The following is a 21,651-nucleotide window of genomic DNA, read 5'->3' as shown; positions in this document are numbered from 1 at the left end:
AATTATTTGCTTCATTAATCTACAATCACCTTGTCTTATTCATCTTTGCAACCCAAGTACATGGTTGTTTGTGGTGTGTGTTTGTGTGTGTGCGTGTGTCAAACACTTAACAAATGTTTGCTAAATTGCATTGAATTATTGAACTTAGACAGCAAATAAGTTGGTACCAAGATAGGCATCTGTCATTTTGCTTTCTATGAAAAAGCTACTCCATTAGTTAAAGGGATGCAACAGAAGAAGCCCTCCTCTAATATTAATAGTTCACCTCTTTCCATCAGTTTTAGAGCAAAAAGGTCTTTCCAGTTGGTCTTGGCATCTTCTCCCTCATATGTACAAAGCCACGTCGCATACATGAAACCAGTGTATAAGAATAAGCATGGGAACAATCTGTGTACAAATGAAAATCTGAACTTAAACTTTGTACTGTGGCCAGAACGACATTCTGGACAGCCTTTCTGATGGCTACCTGGGATGATAAGATAAGCATTTAAGCAAAGTTCGAGTGACTTTGATCTCTAGCCCTGCTTCTGCCCGGATCCTGTTGTAGACCAGCTCCTTTAGCTCTTTGTTCCATCTTTAAGGATGTGTGTGCCTACACCAAGTGTTTCAAGACACAAATAAGATCATGGAAGCAAAGTGCTCTGAAAACTACAGGATACTTTACATCTTGCATGAAGCATCTCATCGCTTCTGGGTACATCTGTAAGTAATCCTTGTTCTGACTTCCTTGCCCCCATTTGCAAACACCATAATTGCCGCCCCCCCCAACATTTATAGCCCCCTTTCAGAAGCCCTCGAAGCAGTCAGTAGAGATGCTGGAATAGCTCAGGGTCATTTTCTGTTTGTCTGAGCCTTCTGCCCTGTAGCCCCTGACAGCACTTCAGGATGTGCTTATGCAGCCCTGGTTTGTTGCCATGGAGACAGGAAGCTCTGCTTCTCTTCAAGCCTAAGCTAATGGTTTTCATCAAATCCTATTTCCTCTGAGACACGTAAAAAAATGCTACAATGCTTCTATCCATCTTTCCTTTTTAAATATGAAGTCAACAAACAACTCACAGTTTTTCATCAATGTCTGAACCTCTAGGGATGGGGCCTTCAGTCATTTGCATACTTGATGCCGGGGGACCCTGATTCAATGTAGGGAGGCTTGGGCATCTCCTCTCATCACTGATTTCTTCACTCCTACAATCACCTTGGCACATAACACTCAATATGCTCACAGGTCACTGCAGCTTGCTCCCTGGAGACAAAATGTTCAAAGCTATATACCAGGTGGCTCAATGTGTGAATCCCAGCTAAAGCCGCACTCCAAGGAAAGGTTTCGTCTATTCCAGAAGCATAGGCTCACCGATTCAGCAGCAGAGAAAGCCCATGACCCCTTCTATACAAAGGACCCAGCAGTGTCGAGTCCTCTGCAGACACCAGTGCTCCCAATGCTGAGCAACAAACGGCAGCAGTAGGACACGGGGGAAAAAACAACCAGAACAGAAGTATTTCAGCCCCAGCTCACAAAGTCCTTATTGTTAACATTCCTTTAAATGTCAGAATTTATTCATACCAGCTGTTCCCAGCTGCCAACACCACTACCTAGGTCTCAGATAGTAAAGAGGCATCTGCCAAGTCAGTAGCTTGACATCTTCTGATCCAAGAAGATGGTCTCCCAGCCAGAGGGGAGCTGATGGCCACAGAACTGGCTTAAACTAAATATTCACAGACTGATAAGCGCTTCTTCCCAGTGTCCCCATTTCTTCTCCTCTGCCACACTTCTTACTGTGACATTTGGACTGGCACAACTGCATCCTTGCTCTCCCCCTCCCATGTCAGCCCTTCCCTGCTGATGCTCGATGGTGCTGGATAACTGTCCTTGGACCCTCTGTCCATCCTACACCTGTTTGATGAGAATTTTGATTCAAAATTTAAGGTTTTTATTTTTTTCTCAGAGTCATGCACATAGAAATTTATAAGTCAAATAATTTCGAAAGATCGTAATGGAGAAATAGCAGCCCTCTGCCTCACTTTTCCAAGCCCAGAATCTCACTCTCCAGAGGCAGCTGCTTTCAACTCTTCTGTTTCTTTTGCTATTGATTTCAAATTTTCTAAATATTATACTTAAAACACTGCTATTCCTTTGTCTTTCAATTTCAGAAACTGCTTAATGATCTGCTTACTGTGGAACCTAAGATTTTGGTCTTTGATACCCTATTCTCTTCCCCCATACTCAACCTCCCCCAATCTAATGAAGGCAATCGCAACACCATGAGAGGCTAACTCTGACTTCAGCATCAACAATGGAAACCAGGTTGGCAGCTGAGCTGCACAGAGGACTCGCTGTGTTTCTATTTCTTTAGAAATACTACTTCTGTATATTGTGAATTAAATGCTTAAGTTGGGGTAATGGGGGATGGAGAAGAAGAGAGACAGAGATGAATAGAGAAAGAATGAATAGATTATTGTATGTATTTAGTTTGGACCAAAACAAATAACAGGACCATTAAGAATATAACACACCAGGGAGTATATTAGTTTTATTTGTCTCCCAAAGACAGCATTTTTAGGACCCTCTGTCACCCTATTTAAGTCTAATCCTGGTACCATCTCAGTCACTGAGAGTTGTTGCCCTAATTCTATTTTACTACAATACAGGGCATCAATTCCTTTGTCTTTGTCCTCTACTGGATCCCTGTGCTTATAAGTATCATGGGGTTTTTTTTTCTTCTTGCTTTTTTTGAGGTTTATTTTATTCTGCTTTATTGCTTTATTTTATTGTATGTATGTGACTATTTGCCTGTGTGTACATCTGTGCAGTGAGTGTGTGCAGACCCTGCAGATGTCAGACAATTGTGAGCTGCCATGTTGGTCCTCTCTGAAACTTTGAACTATCTCCCAGCTCCATGATTCTTCATTCTTGTGATTCACATTCTTTAGTGACTGCTTCTTCAAAGGTACCTGACAACATTGCCACTCGATCCCCACAGGTAACTAGCACTCTGGCTAGGCAGAGCATTTGATCGTGAAAGTCATTTTCCTGTTAGGAAGTTTTATGAACTTCTGTATTGTCTTCTGATTTTCAATGTTGCCACTGAGAAGCTCACTGGCTTGCCGATTCTTTATAACTAAACACTAACCCTATTTCCCAGTGGCACAAACTTTCAGGACATTCTTTTCTCTGTTGGTCTGAAATTCATGGTGATTCACTTGGCGTGATTTCCTCTAACTGGATGCTCTGATGCTCAGGTGACATTTTCATGGTTAGTTTACACATCCGCATTCTATAGCCGCATAAGCTATTACAACATTGCCAATGTATAACTTTTCATGTGAATATATTTTTACAAACATTGTCTCCTTGTTTGCACTGAGCCATTCTTAAGATACCCTATACTCCGTGTACACATGGTATCTGTTGCTCTTAATTGATACATCACATGCCACGGTATACATCTAACAGTTTACATGTCTAATCTCCCAGCTTAGGACACCCGGGATGCTTTCCATGCCCAGTGCCAAGAAACCACCGTGGAAAGAGCATCTTTACACGTCTCAACAGTTCTTTTCATCTATCAATGGTGAGTCTTTTGGCTCTGGGAACATCTGTCATATTTTCCTATGTTGATTCTTCCTTTCTATTTCATTGTTCTCTTTATTGAACTCTCTTATTAAAATGTTGAATCAATTGTACATATTTTGAAACAAGGCTTACTATATAGTCCAGACGGACCTTAGAAATATGAGTCTCCTGCTCTTTGAATCAGTAACTGTCTCTGTCTATCTATGCTCATCTCTTTCTGTCTCTCTCTCTCTGTATGTCTGTCTCTTCCCTACCCCCTTTCTAAGTGGTATCTTCAATTTTATACTCCCACTTTACTATCTTTTCATTTGATTACATTTTTATATGACCTCAACTTTGCATACTTTTACATCAATTACATTTTACATATAGTTGCAACAGCTCTTCTTAATCTCAACATCTTTTTGTAATAAGCTGTTACTTTGTAGATGAAGTTATTCCTCTCCCCCCTCCCTCTCTCTCTCTCTCTCTCCTGGCAGCAAATGTGAATTTTTAAAATATCTCTTACTATCTGCACCATTCATACTCAGGTTTCTTTTGTCTATTCATTACATTACTCAGGGACTTTCATTTGGGGCATTCTCCTCAAATGCTGATGACTCCTGGCTGTGTGTTCACACTATGAGCAAAGCAGAAGAAGCTCCACACCCATCATCGGAAATTGTTGAGTGAAGAAAAAAAAATCCATTCATAGTCGAATTCCTGGAACTCCTGAATGTTACCTTATTTGGAAAAAGCGTCTTTGCAGATAGAGCAAAGTTAAGTATATTCAGAAGAGATCCAACTAGATGATCCAATGATGCTAAATCAAACCACAAGTACCCTTATAAGAGCAACACCGAGGGAGATGACAGACATGGGAAGGGGAAGGGGCTGTGTGGGCGCTCAGGGAGAGGCTGGAGTCATGACACAGTGACAATTCGAGGGATGCCTGGGTTTACCAAAGCTGGAAGAAGGAAGACCTACTTCGCTCAGGCCGTTGGAGGGAGCGTGAACCTGCCCAATCTGGAACCTGCAACTCAAAAACTATCAGGGAATAAAATTCCCGTTGGTTTACACCTGGGTCGTGGTAGTTTCTTGTGATAGCCAAAGGAATGAACATAGTGAGCTTTACAAGGGGTGATGTGATGGGAACCCATTTCTCTAAGCTCATCAGACTGTGATAGATAGGTCTTTCCTCTTTAAAGAGAATCCTCACAGGAGAATCCTCTAGACTATTGCCAGATAGCCGCTTTTGTAAGAAAACAGAAGTGAGCTGGGGAGCTGACATTCAGCTTCTGGACTGTCACTTAGGCCTCTTGTTTCCGTGACAATGTCAAAAAAAATTCCAAAAAAAAAAATTCCCAACTTATTTCAACCTGCCACATGTAAACACAAAGATACTTTTACAAACTATCATTTGAAGAGCTTACGCGAATTGACGAAACCATTGCCATCATCACCACCACTACCCCAATCCTGCTCAGTGAGGTGTCATAAAATGTCAGAGTTTAGCCTCTTTGCACCCCATGCCATGTCCCATTTCTTCATCTTCTCTAGCATGTTTATCTCCGTATACAATGTTTTTGTATGTTATTCTAACACTTAGCTTACCCTCCACCCAATTCCCTGTCCTATTTGACACCAACCCTAATGACTTCAGACTGGAGAGATTTGTTTCTTCTCTCAAACAAATTATTGTACTTCACATTGTTGGTAAAAACAAGATCTGTTCTCCCTGTTTCCAATAACAAAAATGTCTTCTCGGCAAAGCATGTTAGACACTGGGCAATAGAAATTGGTATAAAAGAATTCAAGTCATAAACATGAGATGTGATGTCCAATATACTGCAAATCAAACAGGGTTTTTTTGTTGTTGTTTTTGCTTTTGTTTTTCGAGGCAGGGTTTCTCTGTGTAGTCCTGGCTGGCCTGGAACTTGCTCTGTAGACCAGGCTGGCCTTGAACTCATAGAGATCCACCTGCCTCTGCCTTGCGGAGTCCTGAGATTAAAGGCATGCACCACCACCATCGGGCTAAGCAAGCATAAAATCTATATCTTCTTTAACTTTATGTCCCTAACAACAGAACAAGGTTTGGCATAGAGTCATTGCATGAAGATATGGATAGATAAATGAACTCACAAGATACTTTGTTCAGAATTCTTCATGACATAAAGCTTTTTAATGTCTAAAAATAATCAAGGCAATTAGAACAATCATTTGTTACTGGACTGAAGCAGCTAGAACGGCATTGGCACAGTGTCCTCTAAGTGATGGTTCAGTGAGTAAAACTGCCCTGAATCAGGAGGCACTGGCCCTCCCCTAGTAGCCCACAAAAGAAGAGCGAGACTGCTTACCCTGAAAGCACTCCCAGGACAAGGTTGAGAACAAAGAAGGATCCAATGATGATGAGGGGGATGAAGTACAGCCAATTCCAGGTGGCTCCTAAGGCATCATTGGTCTGAAAGAAAGAAAAATGGGTTCTTAATATTTAAAGCCAACTCCCAGAAGCAAAGCCTACAGTCTGGCAGCTTTCATACAGAGGGTGATGTAACAATCACAGTGTGATACAGTTAAACATTATCTCCCCCCATCCCCACTTCACTTTATTGTAAGACCACTCACACTCTGACATGTGCCTAGTGAAGGTCATATCAGCAGCTCTATAATATCCTGAGTGGGAAAGTTCGAACACCCTTACTTAGAAGATTCAAAAACTGAATGGAAAAATGCCAAAACATATTTCCAAGGTTATAAAAAGGTGAATTGGCTTCTTGGTAACATGTATTCTCAACCTTTGCACTCTTAAACAAGATAGATTATCAAAACACAAAGGCAGGCTGTGCCCATTAGCCCTCAGTAGAGTTGCTTAGAAGGAGTTAGGTTCACATTATGTTTCCCAGCTCCTGGGGTGACTTTCCTTCTTCCATCATGGTCCTATATTACAGTGCTGGTCCAGGTCTGGACCCAGAAAAGCCCTAGGCACAAGAAGGATTATATCTAGATTTGAAGAGTCTTCAGACCATGAGATTGTCTGATCTCTCTTGATCTCTTTTTTTCCTTCTCCCCTAGCTCATACTGATACCAAAAAGTGGAAAAAAGGCACAGACATCTGTATTATGGATTCTTATGCTCCAAGTTGGATGCAAAATTGCTGAAGTGCCCAGAACTGGGGAAGGATGACTTGTCCTATCTTATGAGACCCTTGAAATTGAACTCAGTAAAAACTGAGTTGCTCTCTCTAACATCCTTGTCTCCCAACAAAGAGCTCTTTCTGTTCTCTAGGTTCTCTCTGCCTAAGTCTTTTCAAAGGGATTTTATGGATTTGTACTTCATATGCAGACCTTAGACCCCTTCCCCTAACCCAACCTCTAATGCATCACTTTCAATGTCAATTTGAAACTCACAAGAGATATTTTATCCGCATTTCATTGGGGAAATCAGAACCATCAAGATCAAATGTCATACCTAAAGCTAATGTGCCGACTTAATAAAATTAAAATCAGAGCTCAGAATGTCTGTGGCAATTGTTGACTCATCTTTTTATGTTCCTCTTTCTCCTCCTTACCACTAGACCTTGAAGATATATTTTAAAGTGATTGTCCTCATGTATCTTGTGCACTTCTGTAATCCAACCTTTTCTTCTCCCCAATTATCTCATTTTCTTTCTCCATTCAGTGTCAAGCTACATAATATATCTGCTGATTGATCATCACTGCTGTCACTGGACACTCAGATCGCCCATTAAAAATAATCTCAAAGCCAAGCCCTCTTGGCAAACTTGTGGTTTTTGTTTTGGCCTGCACTGATTGCAGATGAGATGAGTGCAACTGAAGTTGAATCAAAAACTCAACACAAATATATAAGCTATAAAACAGTTTTAACAACTGGACGGAATGAAGAGCTGCCAACGTCAGTGTCTGAGACTTAGGTCTTTGGCTTAACCAGGTCTGGGTTAGATACAAGTAGAGCGGACATGAGGCAAATCTCATCAAAAGCCATGTCCCATCATCAGAAGGAGGATGCAGAAGAACCAGATGCTGAGAGCCCCTGGGGGTGTAAAGGACAGGAGAAGGAGATGTGTCTAAGATGGCTGAAGCAAGGGCCTTGCTGTGAGCTAAGGAAGAAGAGACTGACGATCCTTGCAGGGCTAGCTCTGCCTGTCTTCAGGATTAGAAGTCAAATATTATTTAAAGTCCGGTTCACTTCAGTGGTTTGCTGGTGGCTCCAGATGAACACAATCCATACACAATATGGTGTTGCCAGTCCCCTCCGATGTTCTTTGGCAACAGGGACTAAGTTTACACCAAGGACCCAGACCGAAGCTCAGCTGCTCCTAAATGTACCCGTATCGGCAGTGGCAGTGATGGGATTGTGGCTGTTGGGGCATCCCTGACATCCAGCTGAGCTCTGGTGGAAGAGCAGCTAGGACGGCTACAGAGCTAAACCCATGTAAAACATTGTGTTCTCTGTGGGCTCCACATTGCCGTGATTGATCAAAGGTAATGAGGGCATTTTGTGGAAAATGGCTTTGGTAAGCGGAGGAAGTGAGGGGATACAGCAGGTTATATATGTTTCCCAGGCAGTGAGAAGAACTGGGAGAAGATATATTGCTGACTTTATGATGCCATTTCATAAACTTTCTTGGTTGTAAAACTTTTTTTCAAAGAAAATCTATTAATACATCAGAGAATATGTCCCATAAGACATAGGGATGAAAGAATGCCCCTTATTGGCTAAGAGTCTGGAATGTGCTTCCTGATTCTGCTACAAAACACTCATGATGAACTGTGTTGGTCCAGTCAGAGCTGTGCGAGAATGTTTGGGATCTGCTTTTAACTATCTGAACAATTGAATATCTGGAAGGCTACAGAGACTTTGGCACACACCGAAGTAATTAATAAATGGCCACACTTTGAATATGATGCTTCCCTTGTTAAAAATAGACCAATACAAATCCATTCTGATAATACGCTCCATCTGTGGAATTTTCTCTCAATGGCTACATGTGTCATCTACTTCAGCGACGGAGCATCCTGGAAGAAGAAAACGGAAGATGGGGAAGAGAAGGGGAAGCAAATGGCTGTGAAGGCATGAGCCCCAGCAACATGGAGCCCTGGGGGGGGGGGGTTAAGGGAACAACTGACACCTGAAGAGGTTCCCCAGGAGAGAGTGGCTTGACAGCACCCACCATTACTGGCAGCCTTTCACGCTGCCCCTGCTTTCTCTCCACACCCAGCTCCTGTCACATAGTTTCCTGTTTGCCCTTCTGACACGGTGGCTTCCCATCTCTTCACATGCTTATTGTACAGACCCACAGCCGGCAGATGAAGGGGACACTCCTCATCCGAGAGTGGGCAAGCCAAGGCGCTTCACGCACGATTCCCTCCTTCAAAATAGCCAAGTTCTTTCTGAGCGTTCGTCTCCTTCTGATTCATCATTATTAAAAACTTAAAATTGTCCAGTGTAGGAGAGATGTCTACTAAAGTATATTTTGAGATTTTTAAAAAGAAGCAATCAACAACTCTGAAGGCAGCAAGCATCCTAACAGAGCGCAAAGTGGGAGTCAGGATGCTACTGCCAGTGTGGCCATGAAGTATGGTCATTTTCTCTTGTGCTTGGACACGTGACTCTCTCTAGACGGGGCAGGAGGTCACAGCCTGGAAAAAGGAGAAACTCTCCTTTTCATTCTCCTTCACCGTGTCTTTGACCATCACAGGGCTCACAGGGCACATTTGTATATAGGATACTCAAACCTTGTCTTAACTTTAAGAACATGAGACAGCCCTGCTAAGGTCTTCAGGTAAAATCCTGAGGCACAAAACTGTAGCTTCCAATGTATATTCTGCTGGATTCCAACCCTAGGAGAGCTACAAAGGAAAACCATCACCACCTAGACCTCCAATGGGAAACAATTAAGTGTGAATCAGGCCCTTCCCTGAAATGAATGCTACCCAGAGCGCAGCAGCTTCTTCATAAGACACCCATGGAACACCTGCTACAGTGATTACCTTTGAACTGAGGGATGCCTGGGTGACTGATGAAGCTTGGTCTGTGTGATATGTCATACCCAGAGAAAATGTGCTTGTATGGAAGACATCGCAACAAGATTACAGGTGCCTCCCACTTGCTAGGGCTTAGACAGGAAATGAAGAGGTGCAATAACAGACCTTGCACATGCTCAAACAGTATTTCGACTCCTCCCTTAGAGCTGGAGGCTATTTTTCTCCTGACCTTGGGCATTAGAACTCCAGCTGAGCTTAACATTGGGACTTGTACCAGTGCCCGCTCCCCCCTCCAAAATAACTGCAGGATTTTATTTGGCCTTGGTATAGGGGTTGTACCATCATCCTCCATTGTTCCAAAGCTGATTTGGAGGGAGATGTGCTGCTGGTTTCACTGGCTTGCAGCCTCATGTGCACATCCTAGCCTCCTAATCAAGTGCAGTTCTCCTACTAAACCCTCTCCCTCATGGCCTATTGCTTTTTCTCTGGGGCACCCTAGCATGCCCACTGTCTGACAGCTCGCAGAGGAGAGCTTTTCACTGGATCTCTGTCCTCTTCTTTAAGGACTGATGCACCTACAAGGCACAGTGATTTCTCTGCCTGACCCTTCTCCTGGTGCCGCTCTGGCTGTTTCCCCTCCTTCTCACCTGCCGCTTCACTGAATGACACACACGTGCACACGTGCACATGACAAAAGTAATGACAGACGGAGAAAGAAGTTCGGGGGTGGCAGCCCACCTGCACAGGAGTGCTCAGCAGGTACCCGTCCTGACACTGTGAGAACGCGTTTCTCTGGGAACCTGCCTGATTGGGGGTGGCAAGCTCACCCACTCCCTGTGTAAACAGGCACACATGGCAATTATCACATTAATCTTTGGGGGTGGGGCGGGGGAGACGCAGGAAGACAAGGCAGGAGGAACCAGACAGAAGAGAAAGGTGGGAATGGAAAGAGCAAGAAGGGGGACCCCTGGTTCTTCCTGCCTGAGGGTGTATGTGCGGAACCTTCACAGGGTCCTACCCAGTTCTCTGGGAAGCCTGCTGCAGCACCTCTTCTCAGTCATGCCCCTGCTTCTCAGAGCAGCTCTGAGCAGAGAGGCTGTACTACCCGTGCCACACTGATAGCTTGGAGTACTGGAGTATATTCTTCCCCAAAAGAGCAGGATGCAGAATTCTTCAGTCTTTGGGGCACCCCCATTCCCAGGTTGGAAGCAGCTGGAAGACCCAAACCAGATTGCAGAAGGTTTCCTTGGCGGAAACACAACTTCCACTTGTGGTCAGGGGATTCTCTGCCTGACTTTTGCCCTGTGTGTTAGCACAACCTTAGTCCCCATTTAGCAGGCACCAGTGGAACTCCCTGAGCTTTGACAAAAGAAAACATCTCCAGAATTTCTGGATGGTTTGCATGGATAGATGAAAAATAGCTTCAGACTAAAACCCCTGGCCTCAGGGCTCCGTCTTAGAGATCTTCAATTTTACTAATTATTAATAGCTCAGGTTGGAAGATGGTTGGAACAACCACCAGGCTGTCAAAGGAGCCTGACCATTTGTCTCAGCCAAAGCTCCTTTCCAAGGACTCTGCTAACCACACCTAAGAAAAGAAGCGCGATGGTGGAACGTGAATATAAATGCGATTTCTCAACAAATACCTCTGTCATGGTTCTGCATCGACAGGCTATTCCTCACCAAGTGACTACTCCTCCTCGTCCCCCACTTCCTCCTAGCACCAAGATGAGGGCCTCCATCTTACCCCAGATGACTGAGATTCTCTGTTCAGAACTCAATTTTATCCTATAAACTCACGAACTACCTGCTAGGGAGTAAATTCTTTCCTTTAAAGACAAGTGATCAGCCAAACAACCCCAGTCTTGACCACCATGGAACGTGTAGTATAATAAGGGGTACCCATGGGAAATAAACACACAAGCACAATTCCAAATGATGACAGTGTTTGACGGGAATGTGGAGGCAGATGGTGGACTTCACTCTGGTTGACAGGCAGGGAACGGTTTGTTTTAGAGACAAAATCCTATGAATGAAAGTGGGGTGCAAGAAATGTCAAAAAACAAACGGGGGAACAAGAAAAAGGGGTCCCTTCTTTGAATGAGTGCTACTGCCTTGTAGTACCTCTTCCTGCCCAATTCCATGTAGCTATTCTGAAACATAAAAAAACAAGGTAACCTCTCAGATGAATCTTTCCACAGTGTATATTACTACAACCAGTATCCAATAGCCTTTGGGCTGCTTTTAGCTGTCATTTTCCTTCCTTGAATAAAACCAAGTACTGACTTCTATAACTGTCCATCAGACCATGGGTTACTGCCATGTGAATGCTCCCTTCCATATGTTACACCATCCATAGGAGTCAGCAATCTTGGTATGACAGTCTGTGCTGCCCCTGGCCAGGCTTCCTACCTTCAAAAGTGCCCATCCCCCAACTGCTGTGGGTGTTAACTATGAATACCTCTCATACTGGCCTCATTCTTGCTCCCACCTCAGAAGTCTGTCTCTGGCTAAAAGAGAAGCTTGACCATGAACTTCGTGGCCTCATGGTGATAACAGGGCGGGCGGGGGGGGGGGGGTGTAGCCAACAGCTGCCTGAACTGAAGCAGCATTCATTGATTGATGGCCCACCTCCTTCCATACCTGGTGGAACACTGTTGGGATGTATCTACATCCTGGAACTGTCTACGATATAAGGCTGACACCAGCACTTTTGAGACCACATCTCAACCTCAATTTCCCTAACTTAGCTACTTTGCTCCCATTCTTTCAGGAATCCCCGAGCAGCAATTCCTCTCTGATCACTTCAGTAAGAACCTCTATCCCAAAGTCCATTTCTAAGGACCCTGACTTGAGGCATTTTATCCCTTCCTCAGCAGGGCTATAACTAACCTTGTTAGGCAGCACCTGAGTCTCAGGTGACATTTCTAACTAAGCCATTGTATGTCTGCCAACCTATGGTTTAGGAAAATAATACAATGTACAGTGGATCTTACACATTGTTGGATATTCTGAATCCCACATATGGGTCATTGAAGCTGGTTTCCTATATGCCAGGAAGAAAACTATGAGGTAATATGAGTGAATCTATCATTTTCTAGAATAAACTGAGGCCCAGATAATCAGACTGACTCCTTGGAGGACATCGGGAAATTACTAGAAAGCCTAAGGCCACAATCTAGAGCCACAGTGGCTCACCTTCTTGAGAATCAGACTGTTTTATCCAGTAGCACTAGGAGTCCTGAAATCAATCACACCAGTACTATCGCCACCTAAGGCCCCAGTTCTCAACCTGTGGGTTGTGACCCCTTTAGGGTTTGCATATCAGATATTTACGTTACAATCCATAACAGTAGCAACAAAATAATATTATGGCTGGGGGTCACCACAACACGAGGGATTGTATTAAGGGATCGAAGTACTAGGAAGGTTGAGAACCACTTTTGTAAGGGAAAACAAACAGATAGGAAAGCTCACACTGGGATCCTGCAATTGGAAAGCAACAGTTATCTACCCAGCACTCAGTAAGGAGGAAGAATGGGAAAGCGAGTAAGAGAAAGGACAGAAAGAACCAAGTTAGGCACAAGCACTGGCTGTCAGTCAGCCAGGAGGCGGAGCCTGTTGGTTCCAAGAGGCAAGGCTAGACATTACATTATGTCTCAAATCCTAGAGCATACTTCATAAACATGCAAAGTTCCTCCACACAAACAAGTCCCAAGGCAATATCTGACTGAGCCAGGAGCTCCTGTGAGTAAGCAAGGCTCTCTGCATAGTACCATCAGCCCAAGAGCCCTGACTTTTCCCCGCTGGCTTGGATGGTCGGTAACTGCCATGAAGGATGCAGCTATGCCTTCGTCCAATTGTACAAGTAAACTGCAATACTAGGCTTCTGACTTTCAAACCACTTTGCAAAGCCCCATATTCTACCTACTCATTTAGGACTTAGTCTTACATAGGGCCATACTCCCATCATTATTCTCTATGGAATTAGTCGAGTCATGAGATTTCATCTGTAAACTATGAAGTTTAAGGGCATGACAGCGATGACCTCTGCTCAAGGTCAAGACTATGAATTCAGATCTGTGAGCAGCGTGATTTAACCAAAGAGAAAAGTTAGAGATGTCAAGCAAGTCAAGTAAGATTTTGAGGGACTATTCTTTCATCTGGACTTGAAGAAAGCAATTTTCTATTGGCAAATCCAAAGGAAGATATTCCAAGGAAAGGGACATAGATGGGGAGAAATCTACAAGGGTTGTATAGGCAGTAGCAAGTCAGGCAAGATGAAGCAAAAAAAGTACCAGGCTACAGGGGACCCTTATTGGTAGCCTGAACTACAGAGATCTGCCATTCTCCAAGAGTCCTTCCTTTGTCGCTCCTTCCTCCATCCCCTCGTTCTACCGAACCCCGAGTCCTCTCATACTGGGAAGTTTCGCTCAGCATCTATAAGGCTGTCCCCAAGCACATCACTCCAGGATTTTCCTTAGCAGTTAGGCACACCTCATAGCAGTACATACATTCATTCAACATGTCTGAGTAGGTACTATGCATAAAAACCCATGAGAAAAGAACACAGCACTCGGGGGCTTTGGTATCCATAAGAAATCTAAGTCAGAAGTAAAAAAAAATAAATAAAAAACAAAACAGCAACAAAAAACAAATAAGCAAGCAAATGAAAACCCCTGCAACTGAAAATTCAGCATTAAATGCTACACTTAGACATTTATTCAGACTTACTTTTAGATCTTTTTATATGTGTTCTGTCTCTTTTACATATTGTCCCTCCTTTCCCATTATGGCTAAATATTTTTCTTAGAGAAAGAATTGTGTCTTACACCTCTGTGTGTATTCTACCAATGCCTAGAATTTACAATAGTAAGGACCTCATCTCATATTTCTGTGTGTACTCTACTGATGCCTAGACTATTACTCTTCAAACAGGAGATTCTCAATAATGTTGTTGACTAATAGAAGATTATAAATCTGCTGGCATTCTTCTGCTTCACAGGCCTATGTGAGTTTCCTTCCCTGGAAATAGATGACTTGTAAATGTTGTCTCTGTTGGCATACAGCAGGGATGCTTAGCTAGCTTAAATATTCAGTGCAGTATATAGGAGCAGACACCTAAGGAAACAAAGCTCCAGATAGTCATTTTCCTTGGCTTTCATCCTTCTCACTAGATTCTTAACAGAAGGTAGACTAATTTATCATGGAAGATATCTGTGTTAATGATTGTGTATGTACCCCTAGGTGATACTAGTTAGCCTTGCTGACTTCCTGAAGAAGCTCGAGGTGATCACTTTTTTTTTTTTTTTTTTTTTTTTGTGGCCCTAGGAAGAACTGCTACTTTTCAATGAGAATAGCTTGATAGCAAGGGCCCAGCCAGGTTCATGAGTTTTTGTTTCTCCAGAACTCAAGCCAGCATGTCTGGAAAGATATGCTCAGTAGAGGTAACTAGTGCCGATACTGTGATACTCAAATGCAAGAGACCTACAGTCTGCTTCTCAACTAAGACACGAGAAGGCCTGGGTGAAATTCATCAGTCTCCCATGGCATACTGGGCTACATGCATGTACATGTATGCACAAGCTACCACCTCTTCCCCCTCTCACAGGCACTGGTGAACTTAGGGGCTGTCAAAGTCTAACAGCCAATCCTCTTTATTTGTGAGAAGTCTCATTTACATCACCAGTGTCCTATAACTATCACTAACTCCTGAACCCATTGACTATCTAAAGGGGAAACCCTCCGTTCAGTAGGTGTCCACGTGAGACAGCAGATCCAGGTCTAGTCCCATTGTGACTCAATATGCTCGCCCTCCCCTTTCTCTCAGGTCCTAACCTACCACTTCCTAGTCTTCTTTTCTCAGCCCTTGAATTACACTCTGGTTCCCTCTGAAGCTTCCCTCATAGAAATTCATGTTGATTTCTCCTTTTCCTCTAAGATGAATTCAACCCAACACTTCTACCCATACATCTGAAGCAGAATAAAGACAATAAAATAATAATGGCCATTGTTTTCCCAATCTGGGAATGTTGGAAAGAATTCCTTTGCATGTTTACTACTTGTGGCACAACTTTCTAGCTCATGCAGATGGAATATGATGGAGCCAAAGACAATGATCTTGAGATAAATCATTAAAATATCTTTAGACATCTTCCTGTGAATTAGACACCAATGTTCCATATAATTGAAGAGATAAACTAGTTTTTACTTCCTCTTGTTAAGCATTTAGTCTGGACTAGACACTTAGCCAAGAACATTGCATATACTGATCTAATCAACACCTATACGTTCAATACATACAAAGCAACCCTGGTTTTGGAAACATAGCCCATCACTCAGGGCTAATGAGGTCATGGATCTTGGAGAACCTACTGCTGCCATTTTGCTAAACCAGTATGATCCATAACTACATTCTGCATGTTCATCCTTAAACCCACTGATGAGTACAACTTCTCTTTTCAACGGATAAGAGACCGTAACAGAAAACCACAACTGATCAAAAATGCAGAGTGGTAGACCCAAGACTCAGCTGATAAATCTAAAACACAACTCCTACACATAAGGCACAGGGCTTACTTCAGAAGAGGGAGCGAGAAGGTTGTACAAGATTTTTGCTGTGAAATTGCATCTCCCAGAAATATTGGAGACATACATCCATGAAGCCTACCAACATGGCCGCCTACACCTGACCTAAGCCAGGACACCAACAGGTAGATTAACCTGAAAGTGGGAAAGCACCAGAGTGCCCAACCCTAGGCAAAGAACTACAGCAACGGGATAGTGAGAGCTGGAGAAACAGTCTTCCCAAGGGAAGCACACACGGATTGATCATCCAATGACAAATGGTCATCCCTGAACGCATACACATACAAGTAACATTACATGGATGGAGCAGATTGTATTCAATTTGTTTAGTGATACATACACACATACCCAGAGGGACATGCTCCCACACACTCTCATACATGTATGTATGCATGTATGAGTGTATATAAAAGCAATTAAAGAAAAAGATGCCATGGATTTTAAATGAGCAAAGTGGGGTACGTCAGAGCAGCTGGAAGGAGGAAAGGGAAGTGAAAAATAATGTAATTATATTATAATCTCAAAAATAAAAGGTATTGGCTCAAAATTTTGTGGTTAATAACCTAAAGAGCCAGCACCCACACCTGCGTCTGCTCTTTTCTTCCAGCACTACGCTGTGTTACCTGGGCTGTGGGCGGGAAAGAGAACTACCAGTGTTGCTCCCACTTGGAATATGTTTGAGAACAGAGCTAAAGGTGCAGGTGTTCACAGAAGCAACGTCAGTAAAAGAAACATTTTTGACTCTCAGTCCTGTGGCTTGTTGTACAACTGGCATTCTGTTACCAAAGAGATCGTGTTAGTCTTCAGAGCTGGGAGCGGGAGGGAGGCACAGGGGGCAGATGTCATTTCTAACCAATCTAGCTTCCCTCCCTCCCTCCCTCCCTCCCTCCCTCTTTCTGTCTCCCACCCCTTCTTAAAATACTGCAGCCACTGTCCTGGCAAAAGCCTCTAGTGTGTATGAGCCCAACCTAAACTATCTAACTTGTCTCTCCTAGGACTTGCTAAATACAAAATCAGGGCTTTTTGAGATTCAACCTCGGTGTCATGCTCTTTCCTCTCTCTGGGCTCTTTGTTCATGTTGCTGCCGCACTCTGGGGTGCCTGCCTCCCCTTTTCTACCTGGAAAGTTTGGGCTCAATCCCTGGTTGACCTTGCATCTGCTAGGAAGCCCTCCTGGTGGTTCTCATGCTCAACTTCAGAGAGCAGCTAGATCTAAGTTCCTACCCCAACTTAGCTTTCAGCAGGAGCTCAGTGCATGTCTGTTGAAAGAATAAATAGTAATAAACTGAATGGATCGCCCTGCTTGCATCTGAGGTAAGATGTGGAAGAATTAGCAATCCTCTTGCTGGGCTGTATCCCTGTAATTCCAGCACTGGGGAAGTGGAGTCAGGTGGATCCCTGGGGCTTTCCCAACAGTTACCCTAACCTATTCAGCCAACCCCTAAGGCTAGTGAGAGACCCTTATCACAAAGGGACTATCACTTGAGGAATCCACCTGAGGCTGATCTCTGGCCTCTCCATGCATACATGGGTATGCACACAAGCACTCCTCGCACATGTGTATCCATGCCCGCATGAACATACAAATGTATGTACACACCAAACAGGTAAGAGACTGAAGCCATCAGGAGGGAGGGAGGGAGGGAGGGAGGGAGGGAGGGAGGGAGGAGGGTGGTGGCAATTGAGGAAGGGGTGGAAGAGAAGGAAGGAGAGGAGAAAGGTCCCTCAAAGAGTTAATTGAATGTGTAGAGGTTTTTCCATGACTAAGAGGGCACAGGGAGAGGATGATTAGAGGGAATTTATCAGGGATTATCATTTAATAAGCTCTTCCTGGGTCTATCTTACCACAAAGAATAACTCCTAATCCTCTCTGGAAGAGAGCGCCTCTATCACTCCTATCCTATGAGCTGGGGAAAGGATTAAAACAAGACCGTGAGACTCTACCCTCTCAGACAGCGATAATCACGGCTCTCCGTGAAGCTGGGTAGGGAGCTAGGAAGGACAGCTCAGCTGGGTGTGACAGGGACTATGATTCTGAGAGCACACCAAGGCCCCGGGGGAACTCTCCCTGATTTCAGAAAAACATGCATAAAACCTTGGGAGTCTGGGGACCAAGGAAGAAGAGAAAGTCCTTTGTAGGGACATCAGAAAGCAATGCTTCTCTGCCTACTAAGAGAGGCTCAACCAGTGCCACAGTAGCTATGGTATCGGGCCCTGGATGTGATGGGGCAGAAAACACCCTCTAGGATCAGCCTGGGTCTCTAAGTGGTCAAGCCCAGCAAGGTTCAGCTTGCTGATTTCATATCCCAGCCAGAGGGCTGGCCAGAGGTGCTCCTTCCTGGGAAATGCATTTAACTGTCAACCGCACAAGCAAAGCCCCAACATCCATACGATTCACTTTCAAAATCCCAGCCACCCTGGAGAGTCTTTCTTGGATCTTGTCTCAGTGACCCCAATATCTTCTATGTCCAGAGAGGTTTGCTTCCTCTGGATGGTGTCACGGGAGCTCTCCAGGTCTGCTTTGTTGTCCTCGAAACCCCACATTCCAACCAAACCTTTATCTCATTCTCTTGGTCAAAGGCTGGCGATTTTATCTGAATGATATGGTTCTGGGGGCCAGGAGTTTCTCCAGGACAATTCTGTAGTTTGACCCATTGCCCTAGAATTACAAAGTATATTGGAAATGGAGTCAAATTTTATTAAGTGATTTCTACGTCTATTTTTCCACGTAGACATGAAATCTCCACCTTCTCAAGTATCCAATGAGGCAGATACTAGCACTACCATCTTTGCCCCGACAGGCAAGTTATAGGCCGGAATGGTGGAATTCCTTGCCCGAGACTGCGCTGAGTGACAGGGATGAACAGGAGCCCAGGCAGTCTAGACTGAACATTCCCAGCCGGCATATTCAGTGCTTGCTACAGTATCTAAAATAGAGTAAACAGTCTACAAAGATTAGATTTAGCATTAACTTAAATAGGCAAAGCTTAATTCCCTCTAGACAGTCTTGGGACTGGGGGAATGAATCACCATTACTTAGCCTCTCTCCTAACTTCCTTACTTGCCACGAGCAAAGAAACAGTTGCCCATTTCCAAACTTCTTCTATTTTGCTACTCATACAACACTACATTGTTCATCCTTTCCTATAATATTACTGTCTGTCTTCTATACATATCCATGAATTCTTGGAGAAGAGGCTTTTGCTTTTCTCTAGATGTCAAGCACCTGACAATGTCTGCCCCTGAAATGTGTGACGTATGAAAGAATGAGTTCAGTCATTTAGAGTCCAAGTGGAGAGGACCATTCTAGTCACTGCCAATTCCAACTGTGCCAACTCAGCCTGGAGCAGAGGTTCTGAGAGGCCCCTAGGCCTAGAGCATCAGCATCAGCGCATCAGCTGGGACCTTGTTGGAAATGCATACACAGTCTTGGCTCCCAACAGAGCCTCCGGATGAGAACTCTGGGTGAACCTCAGCAATGTACATGTTAGAAGCCAGCTTTGGACTCAGAAACTCAATCCTAATGTGAAGTGTTGGAGGTGGGGCCTTTGGTGAGGGGTTTAGTTCATGAGATCTGTGTGCCCTCCTTGAAGGAAGACTGCTGTAATAAAAAAGCTTTGTGGAGGAAGTCTTCACCATGTTTGCCCTTCCATCTTCAGAGAGCACAGTACACTGTCCTTCCAGAAGATGCAGCGATCACGAGACAACTCATGACAAAGGCAAGACCCTTCTCAAATGTCAGTGGACTTTGACCTCCATAACTATGAGCCCAATAATTCTATTCTTTATAACTCACTTAGTGTCAGGTATTCTGTTAGAGCAGCTAGAGGTGTTTAAACTTTAGACACTGTGAAACAACATTGCTATCTACAAATATATTGGGCCATTTTCACAGCTTCTCTGGGACATATTATGACTTGCAGTCCAAAGGCTAGACACAACTGTCCTAAGACAAAGACATTCCAGTGATAACTGATTAAAATGTAAAGCTGCTGGTCCAAAAGAAACATCAAAATGTTTGTCATAGTAGCATCAGTTGCTATGAAGATTTTCCGGGTGGGGGGGGATGCTCAGCAAGGAGAATGTCTGAGGTTGAGTGGGGAGGAGGAAAGATGACAGAAGGCTGTGGGGAGAAACGAAGAAGCAGAAGAGAAGGAGTGGGTGAGGAGATTGATTCATCTTGAAATTGCCTGCAAATGAAATAGGTTCATGATCTCAGCAGGGTGTTGCCATAGCAACAGGCACAACCCCTCCTCCCACCCCCTCCAGGATGACCAAGCATCAGGCACCCTCACAGGGGCCCAAGCCCTGCACAGCAGAGAACTGACATTTCAGTTGAAATGCTGTGAGGGAAAACTGAAGGGAGGTTCTTCCCAACTGGGTGCTGCACCCACCATGGCTGCTTTCTTAGAGAGGCTGGTCCTAACATGAGGGCAACATGGAGTTCCACAGATGAAGACACAACTGTCAGGAAGCAGAGTAGAGGCACCAAGGTGTGTTCTCAGCCCCCCAGGTCGCAAGTAACTCAGACTTCCTAGGATGGTATTGGAACCTGCAGGGAGAGAGTGACTGGTTTAGGAAGAGAGGAAGCCCATCTGAGCTGATGGTGTAGCAGAGATGGTACAAGCCAGGAGATAGGCCTCAGAGATCAGGGAAGAGCTGCCTTGATGATGGGCGGGGACATCCACTGGGGAAGGAAGAACTGAAGCAATGATTCAAGGTCAGAGGTCCCGGTGGCAGAGCATCCCAGTGGATAATGAGGACCAGAAGGCTCACTAGATTGTCTATACCCTTTCCCAGGATCGGCTAGAGCTCCCAGGGCACATGCCCAGGGAACAAACATCTAATTGGTTTCTCTAATAAAGAGAAGATTGGCTGCAGAAGGGGACACTGAGATAGTCAAAATACATACTACTCCACACACTTGATGGGAAAACAACTTAGCAAAAGCAAGTTCATAGCCAATTAGACATTAGAAGTAGGACATAATTGCTGTTATGGTTATTTCTAAGAACTGTGCTGTGATTAGTCTAACAGGCTAGTGGTAGAATTCTGAGCAAACTGCACGTAAGATTTTGGTCTCTCTGTCTTTCCTTCTGAGGAAAGGAAACAAAGGAGAAAGGACAGGACCAATAAACCTTGTCTATGCTCAGGGAATCTGCCCTCGGGAGACTTCCCTTGATCAGCCTTGAACCCTGAGCTGGGGGCGGGGAAATAAGTCGTGTTGGAAGAGTTTTCACACGGTTTCTTTTCAACCCTAGATAGAAGTCATCATTGCCCCCATTTCACAGATGGAGAAACTGGGCTCAGAGAAGCCAGAGAGCATGCAAACTGTCTGACTTTGGGACATGCACTTCATTTATGGTGAAGGACACGATTCTGTGCAGAACAGGGAAGGGCAACTGGGTAGTCCCTAAGTTACTCAAGAGCTATGATGTCTTCTGCAGCCAGAACAGTGTGTCTCTTGCTGGACAGATTACTCCTATAAGACAGTGTCGTTGAGAGGAAAACC

The 21,651-nt window shown here is 44.2% G+C and overlaps 1 protein-coding gene across 9 annotated transcripts in view; it reads right to left on the bottom strand.

Annotated features, from left to right (window-relative positions):
- Positions 1-21,651, bottom strand: part of Cacna1e (calcium voltage-gated channel subunit alpha1 E) — a 425,171-nt gene that overhangs the window by 136,884 nt on the left and 266,636 nt on the right. For all 9 annotated transcript variants that reach the window (XR_007590547.1, XR_007590546.1, XM_050135146.1 and 6 more), the window contains one exon: positions 5,905-6,008. Coding sequence is in view for 7 of the 9 variants with exons in the window: in XM_050135146.1 (XP_049991103.1) it covers positions 5,905-6,008 (104 nt within the window). In the remaining 2 variants the exon portion in view is untranslated. The remainder of the gene's footprint in view (positions 1-5,904; positions 6,009-21,651) is intronic.

Source organism: Alexandromys fortis, unplaced genomic scaffold (assembly GCF_014885135.2).
Source record: "Alexandromys fortis isolate MF-2015 unplaced genomic scaffold, M_Fortis_MF-2015_v1.1 scaffold_21, whole genome shotgun sequence".
Lineage (NCBI taxonomy): Eukaryota > Metazoa > Chordata > Mammalia > Rodentia > Cricetidae > Alexandromys > Alexandromys fortis.
This window is presented reverse-complemented; position numbering and strand designations above follow the sequence as displayed.